This window comes from Benincasa hispida, chromosome 11 (genome assembly GCF_009727055.1).
Source record: "Benincasa hispida cultivar B227 chromosome 11, ASM972705v1, whole genome shotgun sequence".
Taxonomy (NCBI): Eukaryota; Viridiplantae; Streptophyta; class Magnoliopsida; order Cucurbitales; family Cucurbitaceae; genus Benincasa; species Benincasa hispida.
Genome location: NC_052359.1, coordinates 48,530,498 through 48,552,209, shown reverse-complemented (window position 1 = coordinate 48,552,209; position 21,712 = coordinate 48,530,498). Strand labels below are relative to the sequence as shown.

At 37.5% G+C, this 21,712-nt stretch overlaps 1 protein-coding gene across 1 annotated transcript in view; it reads left to right on the top strand.

The window, feature by feature from the left end:
* Positions 1–671: 671 nt before the first annotated feature.
* The window catches only part of LOC120090238 (probable serine/threonine-protein kinase PBL8), a 29,864-nt gene continuing 8,823 nt past the window's right edge, over positions 672–21,712 (top strand). Inside the window, exons 1-5 of the mRNA XM_039047794.1 lie at positions 672–1,054; positions 1,356–1,711; positions 1,814–1,949; positions 12,456–12,592; positions 12,700–12,823. Coding sequence (XP_038903722.1) covers positions 1,003–1,054; positions 1,356–1,711; positions 1,814–1,949; positions 12,456–12,592; positions 12,700–12,823 — 805 coding nt within the window. The 5' untranslated portion in view covers positions 672–1,002. The remainder of the gene's footprint in view (positions 1,055–1,355; positions 1,712–1,813; positions 1,950–12,455; positions 12,593–12,699; positions 12,824–21,712) is intronic.

The following is a 21,712-nucleotide window of genomic DNA, read 5'->3' as shown; positions in this document are numbered from 1 at the left end:
AGTCTACCGTATTAATATATATATATATATATATATATATATATATAACAAATTTATAATTTATATATCAAAGTCGGGCAAAGTTGGGATCGGGGGTAGGTATTCCCCGTCCTCGATCCTGAATTGAAAACGAAAAAAAAAAATTTCCCACTCCCTTCCCCATTCCCCGCCCTGAACCTGGGTCCTAACTCCATGGGTTTTTCTTATCTTCCTGCAAAGCTTTATGACCTGTTTGGAATCTCATGATTTGGAGAGATTTCCATTCATAGTGGATTTCAAATGAATTCCATTATTTGACATTGCAAGAAATGGAATATTTTAAAATTCGAAATGATTTCAAATCTCATTTGTATTTAAAAAACTTTTCTAACTATAATGCTATTCGACATGATTTCATAGGATTTGAAAGTAAATTACTTAATTAATTTTGTCAAATTCTAATTTTCAATTAACACATCATGATTAGAAATCTATATTAATAAATTCTTAATTTTTTCAGTTACCATTTAAACACAAAATTTTAAATACATTCATTTTAAAATTATTTATTGGATTTCAAATCACAAAATTTAATATCATTTCTTAAACTTAGGATCGAATTCGAACCGATAATTTAACAGATAAATTTTTTTTATCGGATTCGAAGTCGCGCGTACCGTTTAATTCCCAAGAGACCAAAACAAGACCGTGCGGTGGTGGAAGGCAACGAGTTTAAAGCAGCAGGAGTGAGAGTTGGTGTCTAAGATCATTACAGGAAAAAGATAAAACTAATCTCTCTGCGGAATGAAAGTCTGGAACAACAATCCCATCTCTCACCCGAGGTCTGCCACTGCTGCTGTCACTGTCAATTCTACAACTGCAACAACCATTGCAACAGCGATTTGTCCATTTATCGCTCTTTGGTCCGCTTAGTCAGCAAACCAGCCAAGTCTACCGCCGTCAGCACTGCTGCATTACAGTCCCAATCACAACTTCAGCCACACCAAACTAAGTGGAGTCGAGATGGGCAACTGCGGTACTAGAGAAGAGTCTGCAGTTGTTTCCAATGCTCAAGGTACCTTTTCTGCCTCATGAATGTCTGCCTCTTTTTCAGAAAACCCAGATCTAGGGCTTTTTCTCGTCTCTTCGTTTTTTGCGCTCTCCAGTTTCAATCCCATTTTCTCTTTTATAATTCTATCTATTCTTCAGCAATGTGCTTATTATCTGTATGCGCGCTTTCGGTCTAATTTTCTCAAATGCTCAACTTAGAAACTAACTGAATCAAACTAAAACAACGACGGACTCGTTGTCCCCTAAATGGAGACGGTTTCTGCTGCAATTATGAACTCAATTATAGTAGCTTCGTTCTTATACAGTTCAACAGCTGCATACTTCGTCTTCATTGGCTGTGAAAAACGCCAACAACAATGCTACAGATAAAAGGCATATTCATAACCGGTCCATATCAGATCTAAGCGATCCTTCAACCCCTCGCAGCCTCGAGGACTTTAGAAAGAATTCGGTACTTTACACACATGTTATCGCTTTCACATTATACGAGCTGGAAACGATCACCAAGAGTTTCCGCTCCGATTACATTCTCGGAGAGGGCGGTTTTGGAACTGTTTACAAAGGCTACATTGATGAGAACGTAAGGGTTGGCCTCAAATCTCTTCCTGTCGCTGTCAAGGTTCTCAACAAGGAAGGCCTCCAGGGCCACCGAGAATGGCTTGTATGTCTCTTCTCCCACGCCACTATACAAGTCATGTTTCTAAGTCCCTTCTCTCTTTTTCTCTCTCTTTGGCATCTCATTCCCCTTGCTGTTTTATTGCAGACAGAAGTCAACTTTCTTGGTCAGCTAAGACATCCGAACCTTGTCAAGTTGATTGGTTACTGCTGCGAGGATGATCACAGATTACTTGTCTACGAGTTCATGTTTAGAGGAAGCCTTGAAAACCACCTCTTTCGAAGTACATACTCATCTTTCTCTCCCTCTTCTTTACTTCGCCGATCAATAATGTTTTTTATTTTCTGCCTCTATTCGTCAATTGCTCTTGCATTTCTCTTGCCATTTGCTAGGTACCGACTATATGTGATTCTGTGGTGTACTTAACAGTAGATGAATTAGGTTATGTGGATAAGTAGAGATTTACTGACTAAAGCATGAAGCACGCTTCATCTTAAATTGAATGTGTGGTCTCTGCCCCCACTTCAACCTACAATACCTTTATCTATTCTTTATATTATTCAATGCATGCACATTAATTAACCCACACAATCGGAAGATGCAGTGCATTACTTTTTTTAAAAAGAAATTTATCATCGTTATTTTATCAATTTATTGACTTCTTTTCCAGTTCATTGAATGCATTATTGTTTATTCTTAGCACGGAGGATCCACGACTGAGGCCTCTCTCAGCAGGATTCATTTGTTTTATTTTCTGGTCATCTGGCATATCTTCTGGTGAAGCATGTGCCATTTGATAGACCTGACTTTGTATAACATCACTATCTCAGTTTAGCTATTCATTTTGACCTAGAATTTTGTATTAGATGCACTAATTTCGTGTGCTTGCAGTATGGCATAATTTTGATGTAGGATTAGGAGAGAGTTTCTTGGAAGAAAATTAAACAAATCAAAGGGGATGGATGAAAATGTAGTTCGATGGTCAACACGGCTATATCCCATTTCATTCTCAATCTAACATTTATTATTAACAAGCTTTATATATTTTTTCCTTTTAGGAGAAGTTGAACTTTCATAGAGAAAAATGAATGAATAGAAGTGGGCCTTTTAAACGACAACTCAACCAAAGGAGCCAAACCAAAACATGAACTACTTGTATGAAAGAAGTCTCCACTTCAAAAGAACAAGTCAGAGGATAATTGCAAAAGTCTTTAGAAATAGATGTACTAAGAGAAGCATTAAACATGACTAGAAATAAAGCCTCTCAAGTTGAATACACCATGAAACAACAAAAATACCAACACGCCAAAGGACACAACCTTTTTTTTTTTTAAAAGGAAACAAGTCTCTTTATTCATTAAGAAAATGAAATAAGACTAATGCTCATAATACAAGGATACAAAAAGGATCAGCAGGTGCACCAGGATATCTCAACTAGGTTGACACCCCCTTAGCACCCTCATCACTTTCGAGCCAAAGGATACAACCCTTATTGACAAAGGATAAGTGTACAAGAAAATTTCCTCTATCATAAAGCAACAACCCTGGTTATGAGCCAACCAAATACCAATAGATAAAAAATAAAGTCTAAACTCTAGTGAACAAACTCACAATTCTAAAGGATATGATCCAAATCTTCATTAGCTTCCTTATAAAGAATGCATCATTTCTACCCTCAACAAAAAGAAAGAATGCCGTTGGATAGAATCTCAAGTGTTTACTCTCACATGCAGGACATGCCAATCAAAGAATTTGATCTTCTTGGGCATTTAACCTTGCATAACGAGAAGAAAGGGTATTTAGGAGTGTTGGGATCACAAAAAAGGAGAAAAAAGAACCTCAAGAAAATTCTTGGAGGGATAGAGGGACCAAAAAAGAATATCCTTTCTTCGTGGACTAACATCATGGAAACTGTCCAACAAAGAAAGTAAGGTAGAAACATCCATTGTCTACCTATTCAACAAGGAGGGTGAAAATTTATAGTTTGAAGAAGTGACAAAGTCACTAAACTTCTCAGAGAGGATGAATGGTCTAAGTAGAATGCTCAAAGTACATAAATTCTGAAGGAAGAAAAGTTGAAGAATACCAAGAGAACATCAGCAAAGAGAAAATAAAATACCCAATATTATATAAAACATGAATAAAGAAGCCTACAAAAAGATAGAAAAGAGTGCAACGGGATGGGGCTTTAAAACTAGCCAACTTCAGATGAGCAAACCACGCGATGGTGCTACATGAGTAACCACGAGTTGTTGCTAGACCCTTTAGCATTTTGACAAATGTAGCATGGTTTTACAAAGTTGTTAACATCTTTTTTGAGTTGGGGCCAACTTGGAAGAAAGAAATTGAAAAGTTTTGTCTTGGCCAAAATGGCCAGCAAGGACCCCCACATGCATGTCTTTGATTAATGACTCCTTAAATGATATGTTGGTATGCAAGGAGTGTCACCCTTGAATAGAAAGCCATCAACAATAAGGAAGTCAGAACATGGAATGTGGTCAGTGCAGTTGTACCATATGTCTTTGAAGTCATGATCTAAAGCATACATCTCAGGAAGAGATTCAAAAGCGATGATTTTACCTTTAAGAAGAGTGAGAAAAGTACCTTTTCAGCTTAAAGAATCTATTGCAATGTTGGTTTTTTCCCAAAAGTATGCTTGATGACGAAATCGAACCTTCCCAAAAATTGAAGCCACCTAGCATGCGTTCTACTAATGTTCTTTTGAGAATGTAAAAATTTCAAATAAAAGTGGTTAGTAAGTGAAACAAATTTCTTTCCAAGAAGGTAATGTTCCCATGTTTGAAGAGCCTGAACCAAATGGTAGAATTCTTGTTCATATGTAGACCAAAGCTATATAGGGGAGCTTAGTTTTTCACTAAAGAACTCAATGGGATGACCTTCTTGACTTAAAACAACCCCAATCCCCACACCCGAAGCATCAACCATAACTTCGAAAGGTTTTAAGAAATTAGGTAAAGCCAAACCAAGGTTGGAAGATAAAAGATTTTTCAAAGAGATAACACTGTCCGAAGTTGATTTATTCACATTTTTTCAAACAGTTGATCAAAGGTGCAACAATAGATAGAACTAAAGTTATTTTTATTATTATTATTTATTATTTATTATTACTTTTTTACTTTATATTTTTTATATTTTATTTAAAAAAATGAATTTTCTGGAAAATGAAGCAAGACCTAAAAAATATCGAACATCATGCACTGTTTTGAGAATCGGCCAATCATGAAATTGATATAGAAATAAGCAATCCTAAAATTTGTAGGTAAAAATGATCTTTCAGCATTCTTTTCATTCTTTCCCATGTTTTGATAGGTTCTTTCCCACTTCTAATTCTATTTTCTTCAACTTGTTCCTACCAAGCAGACGCCCCACCATTCAATTTGAGTTCCACTAAATCAATCTTCTTGTTTCTTGGTGTGTTTGCATATTTGAAGAAACTTTCCATATTTTTTATCCAATCCATAAATGGGTTCGATATCTATTTTTCCATTAAAGATGGGTAACTCTAATTTCACCTTATAGTTGTTACTTGTTAGCTTTTGCCCCTTGACATTGACGGATTCTTCGTCTTCGCTCATTTTTGGCAACCTCTAGCTCTAACTATTATTCTTCTTCGCTCGATGGATTCAATTATCGGCGATGTCGTCTTCGGTGTACTTGAAACCTTGGTCTTTCTTGAATTGTTCAAGGAAAATCTTAGTCTTCCATTGATGGTTGTTGTTGCCTTACTCCTTGTATCTGTTATTGAAGTTCTGTATTAACTCTTGCTTTGTTCTCGCGTGGTTGTTGATTATGGCCCATAATAAGTTGATTAAGACGATTTCAAATATTTTCTAATAACCTATGAATATCAATGATAGAATTCTCAATTGATAGCAAGCGTCTAGTCATGGATGTTAGTGATAGAGCGGTGGGTAACTCCGCTTCTTTGCTAGTTGCCATGGGATCACTCCCATTGGAAGGCCTTTTCCTCACCATCGTGTCCAAGAAAATTGGCTCTGATATCAATTGGTGTAAACCAATAGGCGATATATTTAATGAATAATGAATCCCAAAATTCAAACACCCTTGCCTTAGGCTGATAACCGAAGACCTAAAACCTGAGGGCTGGTTACAGATGACAGAACATAAACTTAAGAAAGATTACAATGAACTAATAAACTAAAATGTCTTAATAACAAAACTAACTCAAGGACAAACGAAACTAAGGGATAACAATACATAAAAGCCCTTAAAAATTCATATTACAAATGTTAATCTCTTTTTATACTAGAATACCATTTTCATTGTTTTTCTAAACACCATATAGAAGCTCCACAAGGTCTTCTCATATTGTCGTGGTTTTCTTGCCTTATTGCTCTTTGTTTTACTTCTCTACATTTGTGATGTACCAAGGAGAGACCAATTGAGAGGATGTTGAGTGCAATTTGGCATCATCCTCAATAATACCACAAAATTTTCCTCTATTCACTTTTTGACTTGGGCACCATTCAATATTATGGATGTGTTAGGCTTCCTATTATGAAGACTCACGTTAGAAGGAATAAAAGACTTGATAGCAGTGGGTGTAGTTAGTAACGGGCCTTTTACTTCATCTTTTGGGCCGATTTCCTTTTGGTGGCTCTACCCTGGGTCAGAGTCGTATATATAGTTATTTGTTTGGCTGTTTGTGGGTTATGTTATGTTTTGTTGTAGTATAAGGGTTGTGAACTTAGTAGTGGTTTGACGCTCTCGAATCGGCTAGTTGGCTTGTAATATTGTTCTTTTCATATTAATATCACTGGGGAACCTAGAGTCCTTACAAGTGGTATCAGACCAGAGCATCCTCAATATCCTGGGAAGGTGGAAGAAAATGATGTAGAAACAATGGAGGGATGACTAGGTGTGGCGGAAGCAGAAATCGGTGGATTAAGGAAAGAGTTACAAAGGCTTCCAGTATTGGAGAAGGGAGTAGAGGTGATGACGGCGAAGATGCGAGAAGTACAAAAGACATCGAAAGTGTTAGTACAAGAGCTATTAGGAGAACCTGAAAGGGAAAGGAATGAAATGACTTCGGCTGAGGTTAGTTGGTAAGAGGAAGGCAAGGGAATGAATGGAGGATGAACTCCATGTTGAAGGATTCCAGGACGAGGGAGACTTGTCTCGAAAGAAACTAGCTGATGGAGATGGAGATAGGATCAAGTTTAAGAAAATAGAAATGTCGATTTTTAATGGAGGAGACCCAAACGTTCAGGGCATAGAGGTATTTTCAACTCCACCGTTTAATCGAGCTGGAGAAACTCACCGTATTAGTAGTTAGTTTCGAGGGTCAAGCTTTACACTGGTATCATTGGGTTGAAAATTATTGGAAGCTTAAAGCATGGGGAAACTTGAAGAAAAGGTTATTTTTTTGCTTCCGACTGGTGAGGGATGGAACCTTATGTACAAGGTTTTTGGGAATCAAACAAGAGGGCTCTATGGCTGAATACCGATAGAAATTCGAAGAATTATCGGTGCTTTTACCACACCTCTCTGAAGAAATGTTAGAAAGTACGTTTTTGAATGGGCTAAAGCTAGTGGTACGAGTGGAAATGGCTTACTTTTGACCTGACGAGTCAGAAGAAATGATGTCTATAGCCCAGTTAGTAGAGGATAGTTTAGACGAGGCCCATTAGGCTCACATTGGAGGCCCATCGGGGATCAGAAGTTTGAGGTGAGAGCTGAACCAAAATTAAATGCTAGACCGATAGAGAAAGGTAATGATGGCCTGATGACACGTAGGATCACACTGCCTGAGAAAAACCATCAAATCAAAGGGAACACTAATAACGATGCTTGACTGATACGAAGATGCAAGTAAGGAGGGATATAGGGTTATGGTACCGTTGTGATGAGAAATACAACCCTGGTCACCCTTGTAAAAATCGTGAGCTTTATTTATCTATTAGTTTTCTCCGACGAGATGGCCAAGAACGTGCTATTTGAAGGTGAAGAGATCTCGGAGCTGCCGAGTGAGACGTTGGAAATGGTGTTGCACATGGAGTTGTCTTTGAACTCTGTAGTTGGGCTAACAATGTTGGGTACCATGAAGCTGAAGGGTTTTATTGGCAAGTAAGACGTGGTGATTCTGATCGACTATAGGGCCACACATAATTTTAATTCTTAGATGTTAGTGGAAACCACCAACTACGGAGTGGTCCTGGGCTTCAGAGAAGCAGTAAAAGGTAGAGGGATTTGTAAATTAGTCATAGTCAGCCTGCCTGAGATTATGATACAAGAAGATTTTCTTACTATTGAGGTAGGAAATTTGGACCTCGTGTTAGGTATGTAGTGGTTGAGGAACATGGAGTCATGACGGTTAATTGGAAGGCTCTCAGCATGTCGTTTAGCATGGGAACATCCCGGGTTGTGTTACGAGGGGACCCAACAGTTGCTCGAATGGAGATTTCCCTGAAAATGTTGTTGAGGACATGAGATGAGGAAGATCAAAGATTTCTAATTGAGTTTAAGGAACTTGAGATTCAGAGTATGAAGTTCATTACGAAGACGGGTGACTTGGAGCTCGATCAAGTCCTAATCAAGTACGAAGACATCTTCACTATGCTGGAGGGGTTACCCCCAACACGCGTTGTGGATCATCGCATACAACTCAAGGAGGGACACAATCCCATTAACGTGTGGCCGTTCAAATATCTTCATGCCGAGAAAGAAGAGATCGAGCATTATCAGACGAAGTGTCAACCTTTACGCCGGTCCGGTGGTCCTCTTCAAGAAGGATGGGAGTTGGAGGTTCTGCATGGATTATCACGTGTAGAATGGAGTTACTATCCCGAACAAATTCCCTATTTCGGTGATCAAAGAACTGTTGGATGACTTACATGAGGCCAAGGTATTCTCTAAGCTAGATTTGAAATCGAGTACCATCAAATTTGTGTTTGTGAAGAAGACATATCCAAAACAACGTCTTGCACACAAGGGCCATTACGAGTTCATGGTCATGCTGTTCGGTCGGACAAACACCCTGGCCACATTCCAATCCCCCATGAATTGGGTTTTTTGCCCCCTCCTTTGCATATACGTACATTCTGGTGATCGAGGACGTGGGATGAAAAAGATCAGAGATTTCTAATTGAGTTTAAGGAATTTGAGATTCAGAGTACAAAGTTCATTATTGAGATGGGCAACCCGAAACTCGATCAGGTCCTGATTGAGTACGAAGACATCTTCAATATGCTGGTGGGGTTACCCCCAACATGTATTGTGGATCATTGCATACAGCTCAAGGTTCCCATTAACGTTTGGTCGTTCAAATATCCACATGCCCAAAAGGAAGGGATCGAGCAGTTAATAGATGAAATGTTGCGCTTGGGCATTATCAGACCAAGTGTCAGCCCTTACGCCAGTCTGGTGATCCTTGCCAAGAAGGATGAGAGTTGGAGGTTTTGCATGGATTATCGTGTGCTAAATGGAGCCATTATCCCAGACAAATTCCCCATTCCGGTGATCAAAGAACTGTTGGATGAATTCCCTATTCCGGTGATCAAAGAACCGTTGGATGAATTACATGAGGCCAAGGTATTCTCTAAGCTAGATTTAAAATCGAGGTACCATCAAATTCATGTTTGTGAAGAATACATATCCAAGATGGCATTTCGCACACATAAGGGCCATTACGAGTTCATGGTCATGTCGTTTGGCCTGACGAATGCCCTGGCCACATTCCAATCCCTCATGAAGCAGGTCGTTTGCCCCCACCTTCGCATATACATACTTTTTTTTTTTTTTAATGATATTCTGGTTTTTTGCCCAGACATACGCACCATATAGCTCATCTGGCAGTGGTGCTTAGTGTGTTGAGGAAGCATCACCTTTATGCTAATTACAAGAAATGTCAATTCGGTAGGGAGAGAATTCAGTATTTGGGCCATTGGGTTTCCGTCAACGGGGTGAAAGCGGAGAGTGAGAAGATTCGGGCAATGACGAAGTGGCCCTTTTCGACCAATGTGAAAGAGTTACGGGGATTTTTGGGGTTGACCAGTTACTATCAGAGGTTCATGGAGGGTTATGGCCACATTGCAGCCTTATTGCATGCGTTGACAAAAAAGAATGCTTTTAAGTGGACCAAGGAAGCTACATTGGCTTTTGAACATTTGAAATGTGCCATGATGACCATGTCGGTGTTAGCGTTTCTCGATTTTTAGATTTCGTTTGTGGTGCAGACTGACGCGTTCGGTTCAGGTGTGGGAGCAGTCTTATCCCAGAATAATAGACCGATTGCCTTATTTAGCCAAGTGCTGTCCGAGCAAGCCCGGGCCACGTCTACGTATGAAAGGGAAGAATTAATGGCCATGGTTTTGGTTGTTAAAAAATGGAGATAATACTTATTGGGAAACCACTTCTCAATTCACACCGACCAACAAGCCCTCAAACACTATTTAAAGTAGCTAAAGGTCCTGATCGAACACCAACACTGGTTGACCAAACTCCTTGGCTATGACTTTGACATCCAATATGTGCCGACCTATAGAACAAAGTTGTTGATGCATTGTCACGTATGCCACCGTTGGTTCATCTCCAAACCATTTCAGTTCCTTCACCAATTGATGTTTCAGTGGTTTGGCAGGAGGTGCTAGTGGATCCAAAATGAGCTGAGCTAGTTCATCAACTCTTTGAGGACTAGTGTGCCCCGTTACTCTTCACCAGGGAAATTTGCTTTATAAGCATCGTTTGGTTCTATCTTCAAATTCCTCTTTAATATCGACAATTATGCATATGTTTCATGACTTAGTCCTTGGTGGCCATTTAGGTTTCCTTCGCACGTATAAACGAGCTAAGGGAGAACTTTTCTGCGAGGGTATGAGATCTGATATTAAGAAGTATGTGGCTGAATGCACAATTTGTCAAACCAACAAATCCCAAGCAATGGCTTTTGCGGGTCTTTTACAATCGTTACCAATCTACGAATGCGTGTGGGAGGATGTTTTGATGGATTTCATGGAAGGTTTGCTGAAATCGGGGGGCTTTGACACTATCTTAGTGGTAGCGGACTGCTTAAGCAAGTACGCTCATTTTATTCATGTCTCTCATCCATTTTCGGCCAATTCTATTGTGGCAATGTTTATAAGGGAGGTGGTTTGACATCACGGTTTTCCCAGCTCCATTGTATCTGATAGGGACAAGATTTTTATTAGCCATTTTTGGATGGAGCTATTTCGATTTCAGCTCAGGTTTAACATCGCTTGAGACCTATTTGCATTGTTTAAGCAGTGAGAAACCAAAGGTATGGTCAACATTATTGTCATGGGCCGAGTTTTGATACAACAATTTTCATGCCTCTCTTCAGACTACACCTTTTAAGATTGTGTTTGGTTGCGACCCATCTCCTTTGTTGGCTTTCGGGAATTATGATATGGTCAATGGGACACTAGAGCAACAATTGATCGAAAGGGACCTTGTGCTTACAGCTTTGAAAGAACATCTTGTTTTGGCCCAGGATCAAATGAAAAAGTTCGCGATTGGAAACTCCATGAATTAGAATTTGATGTGGGAGATTATGTTTTCCTTAAGTTGCACCCATACCGCCAGCTTTCGTTGGCTCGCAAACGGTGTGGAAAATTACCTCCCAAGTTTTTTGGTTCGTACAAAATCATCCAATGGGTGAGGACCGTGGCGTATCAACTTGATTTGCCTCATGAGGCTGCAATTCATCCTGTATTCCACATTTCCCAGCTGAAACGTGCCATTGGGATAATATCTTGGTCCACCGAGTCCCACCTCGAGTTTTAACCTCCTTCTTCGACCTGTACAGTGCAATTTACAATGTTGGAAAAAATTCCTTTCCTCAGACATACTATTCCTTGATTTCTCCTTTCATGGCAAGATGGATATCAAGTTCAAAGGAGGATAACTCATTTGCTTCTGATTTAGTTTAGCATAAAAACTAAATTTAAAGTTTTTAAATTGGAACCAAACATGTTCTTAAATATTGTAGAAATAAGGAATTTGTTTTTGTTTTCTACTAGATTCTTTGTTTTCGAAAACAAATTTTCAGATCATGGACCAAACGGGGAATAAAATATTTTTCTAATTTTCCTTGTTTTTCAATCGCTAAAGATTGAGACCAGTGTCTTACTGTATAATGATCGTTTTTTCATTTATTGACTTTAGGAGTTATCATTCTCATATAATGTTTTCTTGGATGATCTTTATCACGTCTCGTGTCAAAAAAAGATTACTCCATTTGCATTCTTAATAGTAATTTTTAGGGGCTGTTTGGCCCACAAACTTCTTAAGTTGGTGTAAACAACTCAACTTTAATAGTAAACACTATTGAAGTTTGTACATTTATCGAGTAACTTCATTTTGCCCTTTATCTCTACTTTTCAAATTTATGGAGTAACTCCAACTTACATCTCTACCCTCGAAACACAAGCTTACTTACTCCAATATATTAACTCTAGACTTGTTAACTTCATTCAATGGACCAAACAGCTCCAATATAATAAGAAATGGCAATGCTACTAGGATGCCATCGTCTACTTGGTGCTCTATACATAATTCTTTAAGCTTAATGTAAATTCATGCTTGGGGTCCTTTTATATAATCCTTTGGTAGTTTAGAGATAATTCATCTTCTTTGTTACATCCTTGCTCGGTGGTGACCAGTTTGTTTCCTATGAAACACATTAGATGTTTATGCTACTAGTGATTATTTCAATTAGTATAGTACTTAATTGGCTCCACTTTGATTTATTATCTTACTAAATCTTGCACAAACTTTCCTGGGAACTCAGAGACAACTGTTCCGTTGCCATGGGCAAGAAGAATGATGATAGCTCTCGGAGCGGCCAAGGGACTTGCTTTCCTTCATAATGCTGAACGGCCCGTTATCTATCGGGATTTTAAAACCTCTAATATACTGTTGGACTCTGTATGTGTTGTTTATTGTGCACCAGCATTGGCATTTTTCTTTTCTCAAGCTTGTTGGTAAGAGGATGTTTCTTCTCATTTTCCTGCACTTGGCCGATTATTCTGTAGGACTATACAGCTAAGCTCTCGGATTTTGGGCTTGCAAAAGCTGGACCACAAGGTGATGAGACGCATGTTTCTACTCGAGTAATGGGTACTTATGGATATGCTGCCCCAGAATATGTCATGACTGGTATGATCTTTTCTTTATGATTGAACTTGCCCAATCTTCTCATTTGCTTGATCTTCTTTTTTTTTTTTCCCCGCAGTTATGCAAATCTGCGTGTGCAATTTTATGGCTTATGAAGGATTTCCTACATCTTTATTACCCTTTCTATCCCTGCCTTCTATTTGAAGGTGAAACCATTTCCAATATAGCGCCATCTGTGAAAGGGAGAGGCTAACCTTAGCAGGAATATAGTGCACATAAAAGCTTAAGGCTCCAAGAACTAACTATTGGTATAATTCAAAAAAATTTTGATTTATTTTTGTAGTTTTTTCTTCCCCTCTCCCAATTGGACTTTGTTCCTTTACTCACTTGAGAATAAAAACTGATTGTCAATTCGTGCAGTAAGCAGTTGACATCATGGCATCAGTGGTATGGATGATTCTATTATCTATATAGACATATTGGTATACATTTTTTTTGGATGAAAACAATAACCTTCATTGAGAAAAAATGAAAGAATACACGGACATATAAAATCAAGTCCACAAAAAGGGAACTCCCTCTATATGGGGCTCCAACTATGTAACAAAATGCCTATAGGATAATTACAAAAATCCTTCAAGATCGAAGCCCAAAGGGAAACATGAAAGCAAACGAGGGACCATATATTCGAAGGCCCCACAAGCGAGGGCATTTTCCCCACAAGCCTATCCAACGTGTTAGGACGTTCGTGAAACACCTGCCAAGTAAAGAACCTCACCTTCCTAGGGATCCTAATCCTCCAAAGAACCAAAATGATCGACACCCCTAAAGGTAAAGGATCAACCAAATACCACGAGAACCCGTCCAAAGGTATACTTAATTATCATAGGAGGTTTAATTAGTATCATTTGTTCCTTTTTATTCCCCAACCATTTTAGTATACAACTATTCAATGTTGACATTTTTTTAGCTATCCATGTGGAGGATGACTTGGAATGTCCTACTCTCTTGCTGTTTCACCGTCCCTCCCAAGTCTCGTTGCCTTGACTTTTAGTCCTTCAATCCCATTGCTCATCGGATGAATTCCTTGGAGAGTTTGGATTTTAAGGTCATCTGCCATACTTCTACCTTTTTCAAAACTGTAGCGTTGAAGAGAGCCTTAGTAAGCAGTATTGTTATTTCAAAGAAAAATTCTCCCATTTCGATGAAATGATTTATGGAAGCTAAGTTGGTCCATTGGTTAACCAATGATGCTTGGATAGAGATGTCCACGGGGCTGGGCACGGAGGGGACGGGGAAGCCATCCCGTCCCCGTCCCCGCGAATTTCCCCATGGGAAACAGGGCGGGGATTCCGTGGGGATCGGGTTCCCCGTGGGGAAAAATTCCCCGCCTTTGTTTTTTAAATTTTTTTTTAATCAAATATGGAGTTTTCCAATGCAATTTTAATTGAAACAAAACATTTCTTTGTGCAAATTTCAATAGAATATCATCAATTTTTCCATTAAAAACATCCATTCATAATCCATCAATTATTCTCATTAAAATTCAACATAAACTTAAATAATAAAAACATCCATCTCATTAAAATTCAACTTAAACTTAAATAATACCCATTCATAATCCATCAATTATTTTAAGAAAAGTTACAACATGACAACAACATATTTGTTTGAGACACAACAGACAACAACATGACAATAACATAACCAAACCAAGCCGCCATCAACGAATTTCATCCACTTTTGCAAGGGATGATTCCTAAAAAAAAAACAAATATTGTACATATTAATATAAATCAATATTAAAATAATAATAATAATAATAATACACGAACTTATAACTTACATCATCTGGATCTTGATCCTCAAGAATATTTTCCAAAACTTTAGCATCTATAGGAGTATGCTTATCTATTTAAGACATGTAAAAGGAAAATTAGATCTCAAATTGTAAATAATAAAAGCTTATTAAATAAATTAAACAATTCATACCTTCCGCCCATAACCAATCTTGAGTACACATCAAAGCTTCCAATAAAGTTTCATGAATTTGAGAATGATGTGGACCTACGTGTCTACCACCAATACTAAATGCAGATTCAGAAGCAACAGTAGTGACGGGAACGACTAGAATATCTTTTGCAATTTGATACAAAACAGGATACTTCACTCCATTCAACTTCCACTATTGCAAAATGTTAAAGTCATCCGACCGCAGTAGAAGAGACTCATCCAAATAATGATCAAACTCTGATTTGACATTATCAACATCATTTTCAACATTATTAACAAACTCTTCAAACTTGAGATATCGATCTTTCCTATTAACAAGAGCAGTCGAACTACTACTTCCATCTCGCCTTGAAGTCGAAGAAGTATTAATTGTAGATGTAGAACGTTGAGGTTCTTCTATTATTCTTGAATTTGAACTATAAAACTTCATCAAATCACAACACAAGTCTCTAACGCGTTTAATTTCAACAGTATGATGAGATCCATAGATTTGAAGAAAATAAAACTGGATCAATCTCATCTTAAATCTAGGATCTAATACTGTAGCTATTGCCAATACACCATGAATCACACTCCAATATTTTTCAAACTTAGCAATCATTCTTGATGCCATTACTTGTACCTCCTCAACATCAAAGTTAAGCTACTTAGAAAGTTCCAACCTAATTTCACAAACTTCTTCAAAAAAGACATTGGAGGTTGGATAACTTGACCTAGAAAACAACTCAGTCATCAAGTAAAATGGTTCTAATCTATCACACATTTCTTTTGCAAAATTCCAATCAGTATCTGAAGGAAGACAAGTGTATAGTGGTTCATGTTGTTTTAGACGAGGAAAAACATCCTTGTATTCCAAAGCAGTTTTGAGTATCACAAAGGTTGAATTCCATCTTGTAACACAATCAAGACTTAGTTTTTAAGTGCATGGAATTTGTAATTGACGAACTCCTTCTTCAAATTTTTCCTTCCTTTTTGGAAAAAGAGTCCAGAAATGAACAGTACTTCTAATCTTCTCTATACCATCCAAAATTACAGTCAAACCATGTTTCATTATCAAATTCAAAATATGTGCACAACAACGAATGTAGAACAAACTTCCATGCAACCATAGTGTCCTTAAATCTAACTTCCTTCATAAAATGTCAACCATTACATCATTTGTTGGACAATTATGTACTGTTAAAGTGAATAATTTACGATCTATGTTCCAATAAAAAATACACTCCATTAATGCTTTAGAAAGTAACTGTCCAGTATGTGGATGTGGCACGTGTACAAACCTAATATAGTAGTATTACGTAATAATATGTTAAAATGAAAACTACCAAATGAACAAAATATACATAACAACATAAAAATGTAAATTACCTTAAAAGTCTGCTTTGCAGGACCCAAGAATCATCAATAAAATGTGCAGTGATTGCCATGTATCCCTTCTTCTGACTAGATGCAGTCCACATGTCCGTAGTAAGAGCAACCCTACTTCTATTGTTTTCCAAAAACTTCATTGTGTTAATTCTCTCTTCTTCATAAATTTTTATTATCTCCCTCCTCATTGTGGTTCTTGAAATCATCTTAAACAACGGTTGAACACCACTCAAAAACTTTCTAAATCCTTTGTGTTTAACCATGTTTATTGGATATTCATGTAAAATTATAGCACAAGCAAGATCTCTTCTAGAAGTTTCAAAATCAAATAGGGTCGGATTTAGGACTACTTTTCCTTCATTGGTTTTAGTGGGTCTCAAACATGATTGCCTAATGTCTCTTTGTCTCCGTAAGGGACAAATTTTAAAATGGTCATGTAAATACTTTGTCCCATTTTTAGATTCCTCTCCTACTTTTTTCCACAATAATTACATATTGCTTTCATTGTGTCATTTATTTTGTCTTTTATAATGATTCCATACTACTGACGTCAATCTATTACTTTTTAGTACATCCTCATTATCATCGGTATCTAATGTAATAAGCGTAGATTGATCATTACCACTCGAAACACTATTTATTGGGGTTGATTCGCTCATGTTCATGGATGTTGGAGTTGAACCACCTTGTTCTAACTCATTATTATTCGATAGTCATTTTCAAATTTCACCTACAAATAGTCAAATAGTAACAAAACAATCACAAAATCGAACAACTAGTCAATTTCAGACATACAAAAAAAATCACAGATCCACTAGTTTTATCTTCTACACAAATCACAGATCATAGATTCACAATCACAAATCACATATTCACAAATCAGATCAGAAATCACAGATTAGATTCACAAATCGAACACCTAGTTTTATCTTCTACATAAATCACAGATTCACAAATCAGATAAGAAAGTGGATATTCAGATGTTGGATATACCTTGAAACGATTTGACAGAGGGACACGACCACAAGGTGAGGCAGACCAGAGTTTGGTGGTTGGGATGGGCGACGACGACGAGGTGACTATGAGGCCGTGACCATGAGGGTGAGATGAGAAGTCAGATTGAGAAGAGAACTCGAGTGACCGAGTTGGTGCCGTGGGCCCATGACGTGAGCGAGAGGGAGAGTGATGTGAGGCGGTGGTGAGGTGATAGACTGGTGAGTCGGTGACTGAGTGATTATGAGGGAGAGGAACTCGGCCAACTCTGTGTAAAAGTGAGGCCGTGATTTGCGATTTGCAAAGTGAGTTGAGGAGTAGAGGATTGAGGGAGGCGTGCCGTGCCGCATGAGGTGAGGGATTCCCTTAGGATTTTATAATATATATATATATATACTCGGGGCGGGGCCGAGGTCTGTCTCTTATACACATCTAGATGTGTATAAGAGACAGTTACTAAACAAGGCCTTAGTTTTTCGTTTTTTGAAATTAAGCCTATTTCTTCTTAATTGCTTACGATGATTTCTCAAGCAGAAGAGTTGAATTCAAGAGAGAGATAATGTCCTACTCTCTTGCTGTTTCACCGTCCCTCCAAGTCTCGTTGCTTGACTTTTAGTCCTTCAATCCCATTGCTCATCGGATGAATTCCTTGGAGAGTTTGGATTTTAAGGTCATCTGCCATACTTCTACCTTTTTCAAAACTGTAGCGTTGAAGAGAGCCCTTAGTAAGCAGTATTGTTATTTCAAAGAAAATTCTCCCATTTCGATGAAATGATTTATGGAAGCTAAGTTGGTCCATTGGTTAACCAATGATGCTTGGATAGAGATGTCCACGGGGCTGGGCACGGAGGGACGGGGAAGCCATCCGTCCCGTCCCTCGCGAATTTCCCCATGGGAAACAGGGCGGGATTCCGTGGGGATCGGGTTCCCCGTGGGGAAAATTCCCCGCCTTTGTTTTTTTAAATTTTTTTTTAATCAAATATGGAGTTTTCCAATGCAATTTTAATTGAAACAAAACATTTCTTTGTGCAAATTTCAATAGAATATCATCAATTTTTTCATTAAAAACATCCATTCATAATCCATCAATTATTCTCATTAAAATTCAACATAAACTTAAATAATAAAAAACATCCATCTCATTAAAATTCAACTTAAACTTAAATAATACCAATTCATAATCCATCAATTATTTTAAGAAAAGTTACAACATGACAACAACATATTTGTTTGAGACACACAGACAACAAACATGACAATAACATAACCAAACCAAGCCGCCATCAACGAATTTCATCCACTTTTGCAAGGGATGATTCCTAAAAAAAAAACAAATATTGTACATATAAATATAAATCAATATTAAATAATAATAATAATAATAATACACGAACTTATAACTTACATCATCTGGATCTTGATCCTCAAGAATATTTTCCAAAACTTTAGCATCTATAGGAGTATGCTTATCTATTTAAGACATGTAAAAGGAAATTAGATCTCAAATTGTAAAATAAAATAAAAAAAAAAAGCCCTAAAATTAAAATATCAATGTAACCTCTTGAGTACACATCAAAGCTTCCAATAAAGTTTCATGAATTTGAGAATGATGTGGACCTACGTGTCTACCACCAATACTAAATGCAGATTCAGAAGCAACAGTAGTGACGGGAACGACTAGAATATCTTTTGCAATTTGATACAAAACAGGATACTTCACTCCATTCAACTTCCACTATTGCAAATGTTAAAGTCATCACCGACCGCAGTAGAAGAGACTCATCCAAATAATGATCAAAACTCTGATTTGACATTATCAACATCATTTTCAACATTATTAACAAACTCTTCAAACTTGAGATATCGATCTTTCCTATTAACAAGAGCAGTCGAACTACTACTTCCATCTCGCCTTGAAGTCGAAGAAGTATTAATTGTAGATGTAGAACGTTGAGGTTCTTCTATTATTCTTGAATTTGAACTATAAAAACTTCATCAAATCAACAACACAAGTCTCTAACGCGTTTAATTTCAACAGTATGATGAGATCCATAGATTTGAAGAAAATAAAACTGGATCAATCTCATCTTAAATCTAGGATCTAATACTGTAGCTATTGCCAATACACCATGAATCACACCTCCAATATTTTTTCAAACTTAGCAATCATTCTTGATGCCATTACTTGTACCTCCTCAACATCAAAGTTAAGCTACTTAGAAATTCAAACCTAATTTCACAAACTTCTTCAAAAAAGAGACATTGGAGGTTGGATAACTTGACCTAGAAAACAACTCAGTCATCAAGTAAAATGGTTCTAATCTATCACAACATTTCTTTTCCAAAATTCCATCAGTATCTGAAGGAAGACAAGTGTATAGTGGTTCATGTTGTTTTAGACGAGGAAAAACATCCTTGTATTCCAAAGCAGTTTTTGAGTATCAACAGGTTGAATTCCATCTTGTAACACAATCAAGACTTAGTTTTTAAGTGCATGGAATTTGTAATTGACGAACTCCTTCTTCAAATTTTTTCCTTCCTTTTTGGAAAAAGAGTCCAGAAATGAACAGTACTTCTAATCTTCTCTAATACCATCCAAAATTACAGTCAAACCATGTTTCATTATCAAATTCAAAATATGTGCACAACAAACGAATGTAGAACAAACTTCCATGCAACCATAGTGTCCTTAAATCTAACTTCCTTCATAAAATGTCAACCATTACATCATTTGTTGGACATTATGTACTGTTAAAGTGAATAATTTACGATCTATGTTCCAATAAAAAATACACTCCATTAATGCTTTAGAAAGTAACTGTCCAGTATTGGATGTGGCACGTGTACAAACCTAATATAGTAGTATTACGTAATAATATGTTAAAATGAAAACTACCAAATGAACAAAATATACATAACAACATAAAAATGTAAATTACCTTAAAAGTCTGCTTTGCAGGACCCAAGAATCATCAATAAAATGTGCAGTGATTGCCATGTATCCCTTCTTCTGACTAGATGCAGTCCACATGTCCGTAGTAAGAGCAACCCTACTTCTATTGTTTTCATATATTAATTCTCTCTCTTCTTCATAAATTTTTATTATCTCCCTCCTCATTGTGGTTCTTGAAATATCTTAAACAACGGTTGAACACCACTCAAAAACTTTCTAAATCCTTTGTGTTTAACCATGTTTATTGGATATTCATGTAAAATTATAGCACAGCAAGATCTCTTCTAGAAGTTTCAAAATCAAATAGGGTCGGATTTAGGACTACTTTTCCTTCATTGGTTTTAGTGGGTCTCAAACATGATTGCCTAATGTCTCTTTGTCTCCGTAAGGGACAAATTTTAAAATGGTCATGTAAATACTTTGTCCCATTTTTAGATTCCTCTCCTACTTTTTTCCACAATAATTACATATTGCTTTCATTGTGTCATTTATTTTGTCTTTTATAATGATTCCATACTACTGACGTCAATCTATTACTTTTTTAGTACATCCTCATTATCATCGGTATCTAATGTAATAAGCGTAGATTGATCATTACCACTCGAAACACTATTTATTGGGGTTGATTCGCTCATGTTCATGGATGTTGGAGTTGAACCACCTTGTTCTAACTCATTATTATTCGATAGTCATTTTCAAATTTCACCTACAAATAGTCAAATAGTAACAAAACAATCACAAAATCGAACAACTAGTCAATTTCAGACATACAAAAAAATCACAGATCCACTAGTTTTATCTTCTACACAAATCACAGATCATAGATTCACAATCACAAATCACATATTCACAAATCAGATCAGAAATCACAGATTAGATTCACAAATCGAACACCTAGTTTTTATCTTCTACATAAATCACAGATTCACAAATCAGATAAGAAAGTGGATATTCAGATGTTGGATATACCTTGAAACGATTTGACAGAGGGACACGACCACAAGGTGAGGCAGACCAGAGTTTGGGTGGTTGGGATGGGCGACGACGACGAGGTGACTATGAGGCCGTGACCATGAGGGTGAGATGAGAAGTCAGATTGAGAAGAGAACTCCGAGTGACCGAGTTGGTGCGTGGGCCATGACGTGAGCGAGAGGGAGAGTGATGTGAGGCGGTGGTGAGGTTGATAGACTGGTGAGTCGGTGACTGAGTGATTATGAGGGAGAGGAACTCGGCCAACTCTGTGTAAAAGTGAGGCCGTGATTTGCGATTTGCAAAGTGAGTTGAGGAGTAGAGGATTGAGGGGGCGTGCCGTGCCGCATGAGGTGAGGGATTCCCTTAGGATTTATTAATATATATATATATATACTCGGGGCGGGGCCGAGGTCGGGGCTGGGGCTGGGTAATATATTCCCTGTCCCCGACCCCGAAATGTAAATGGGGAAAAAAATTCCCCACTCCCTCCCCATTCCCTGTATATTCGGGGATTCCCCAGCCCGTTCGGAATGGGTCCGGGTCCGGCGGATTAAATGGACATCTCTATGCTTGGATGATCTCCTCATTACTCCTCTGAGTGACGTCTTATATAATATATATATATATATAGT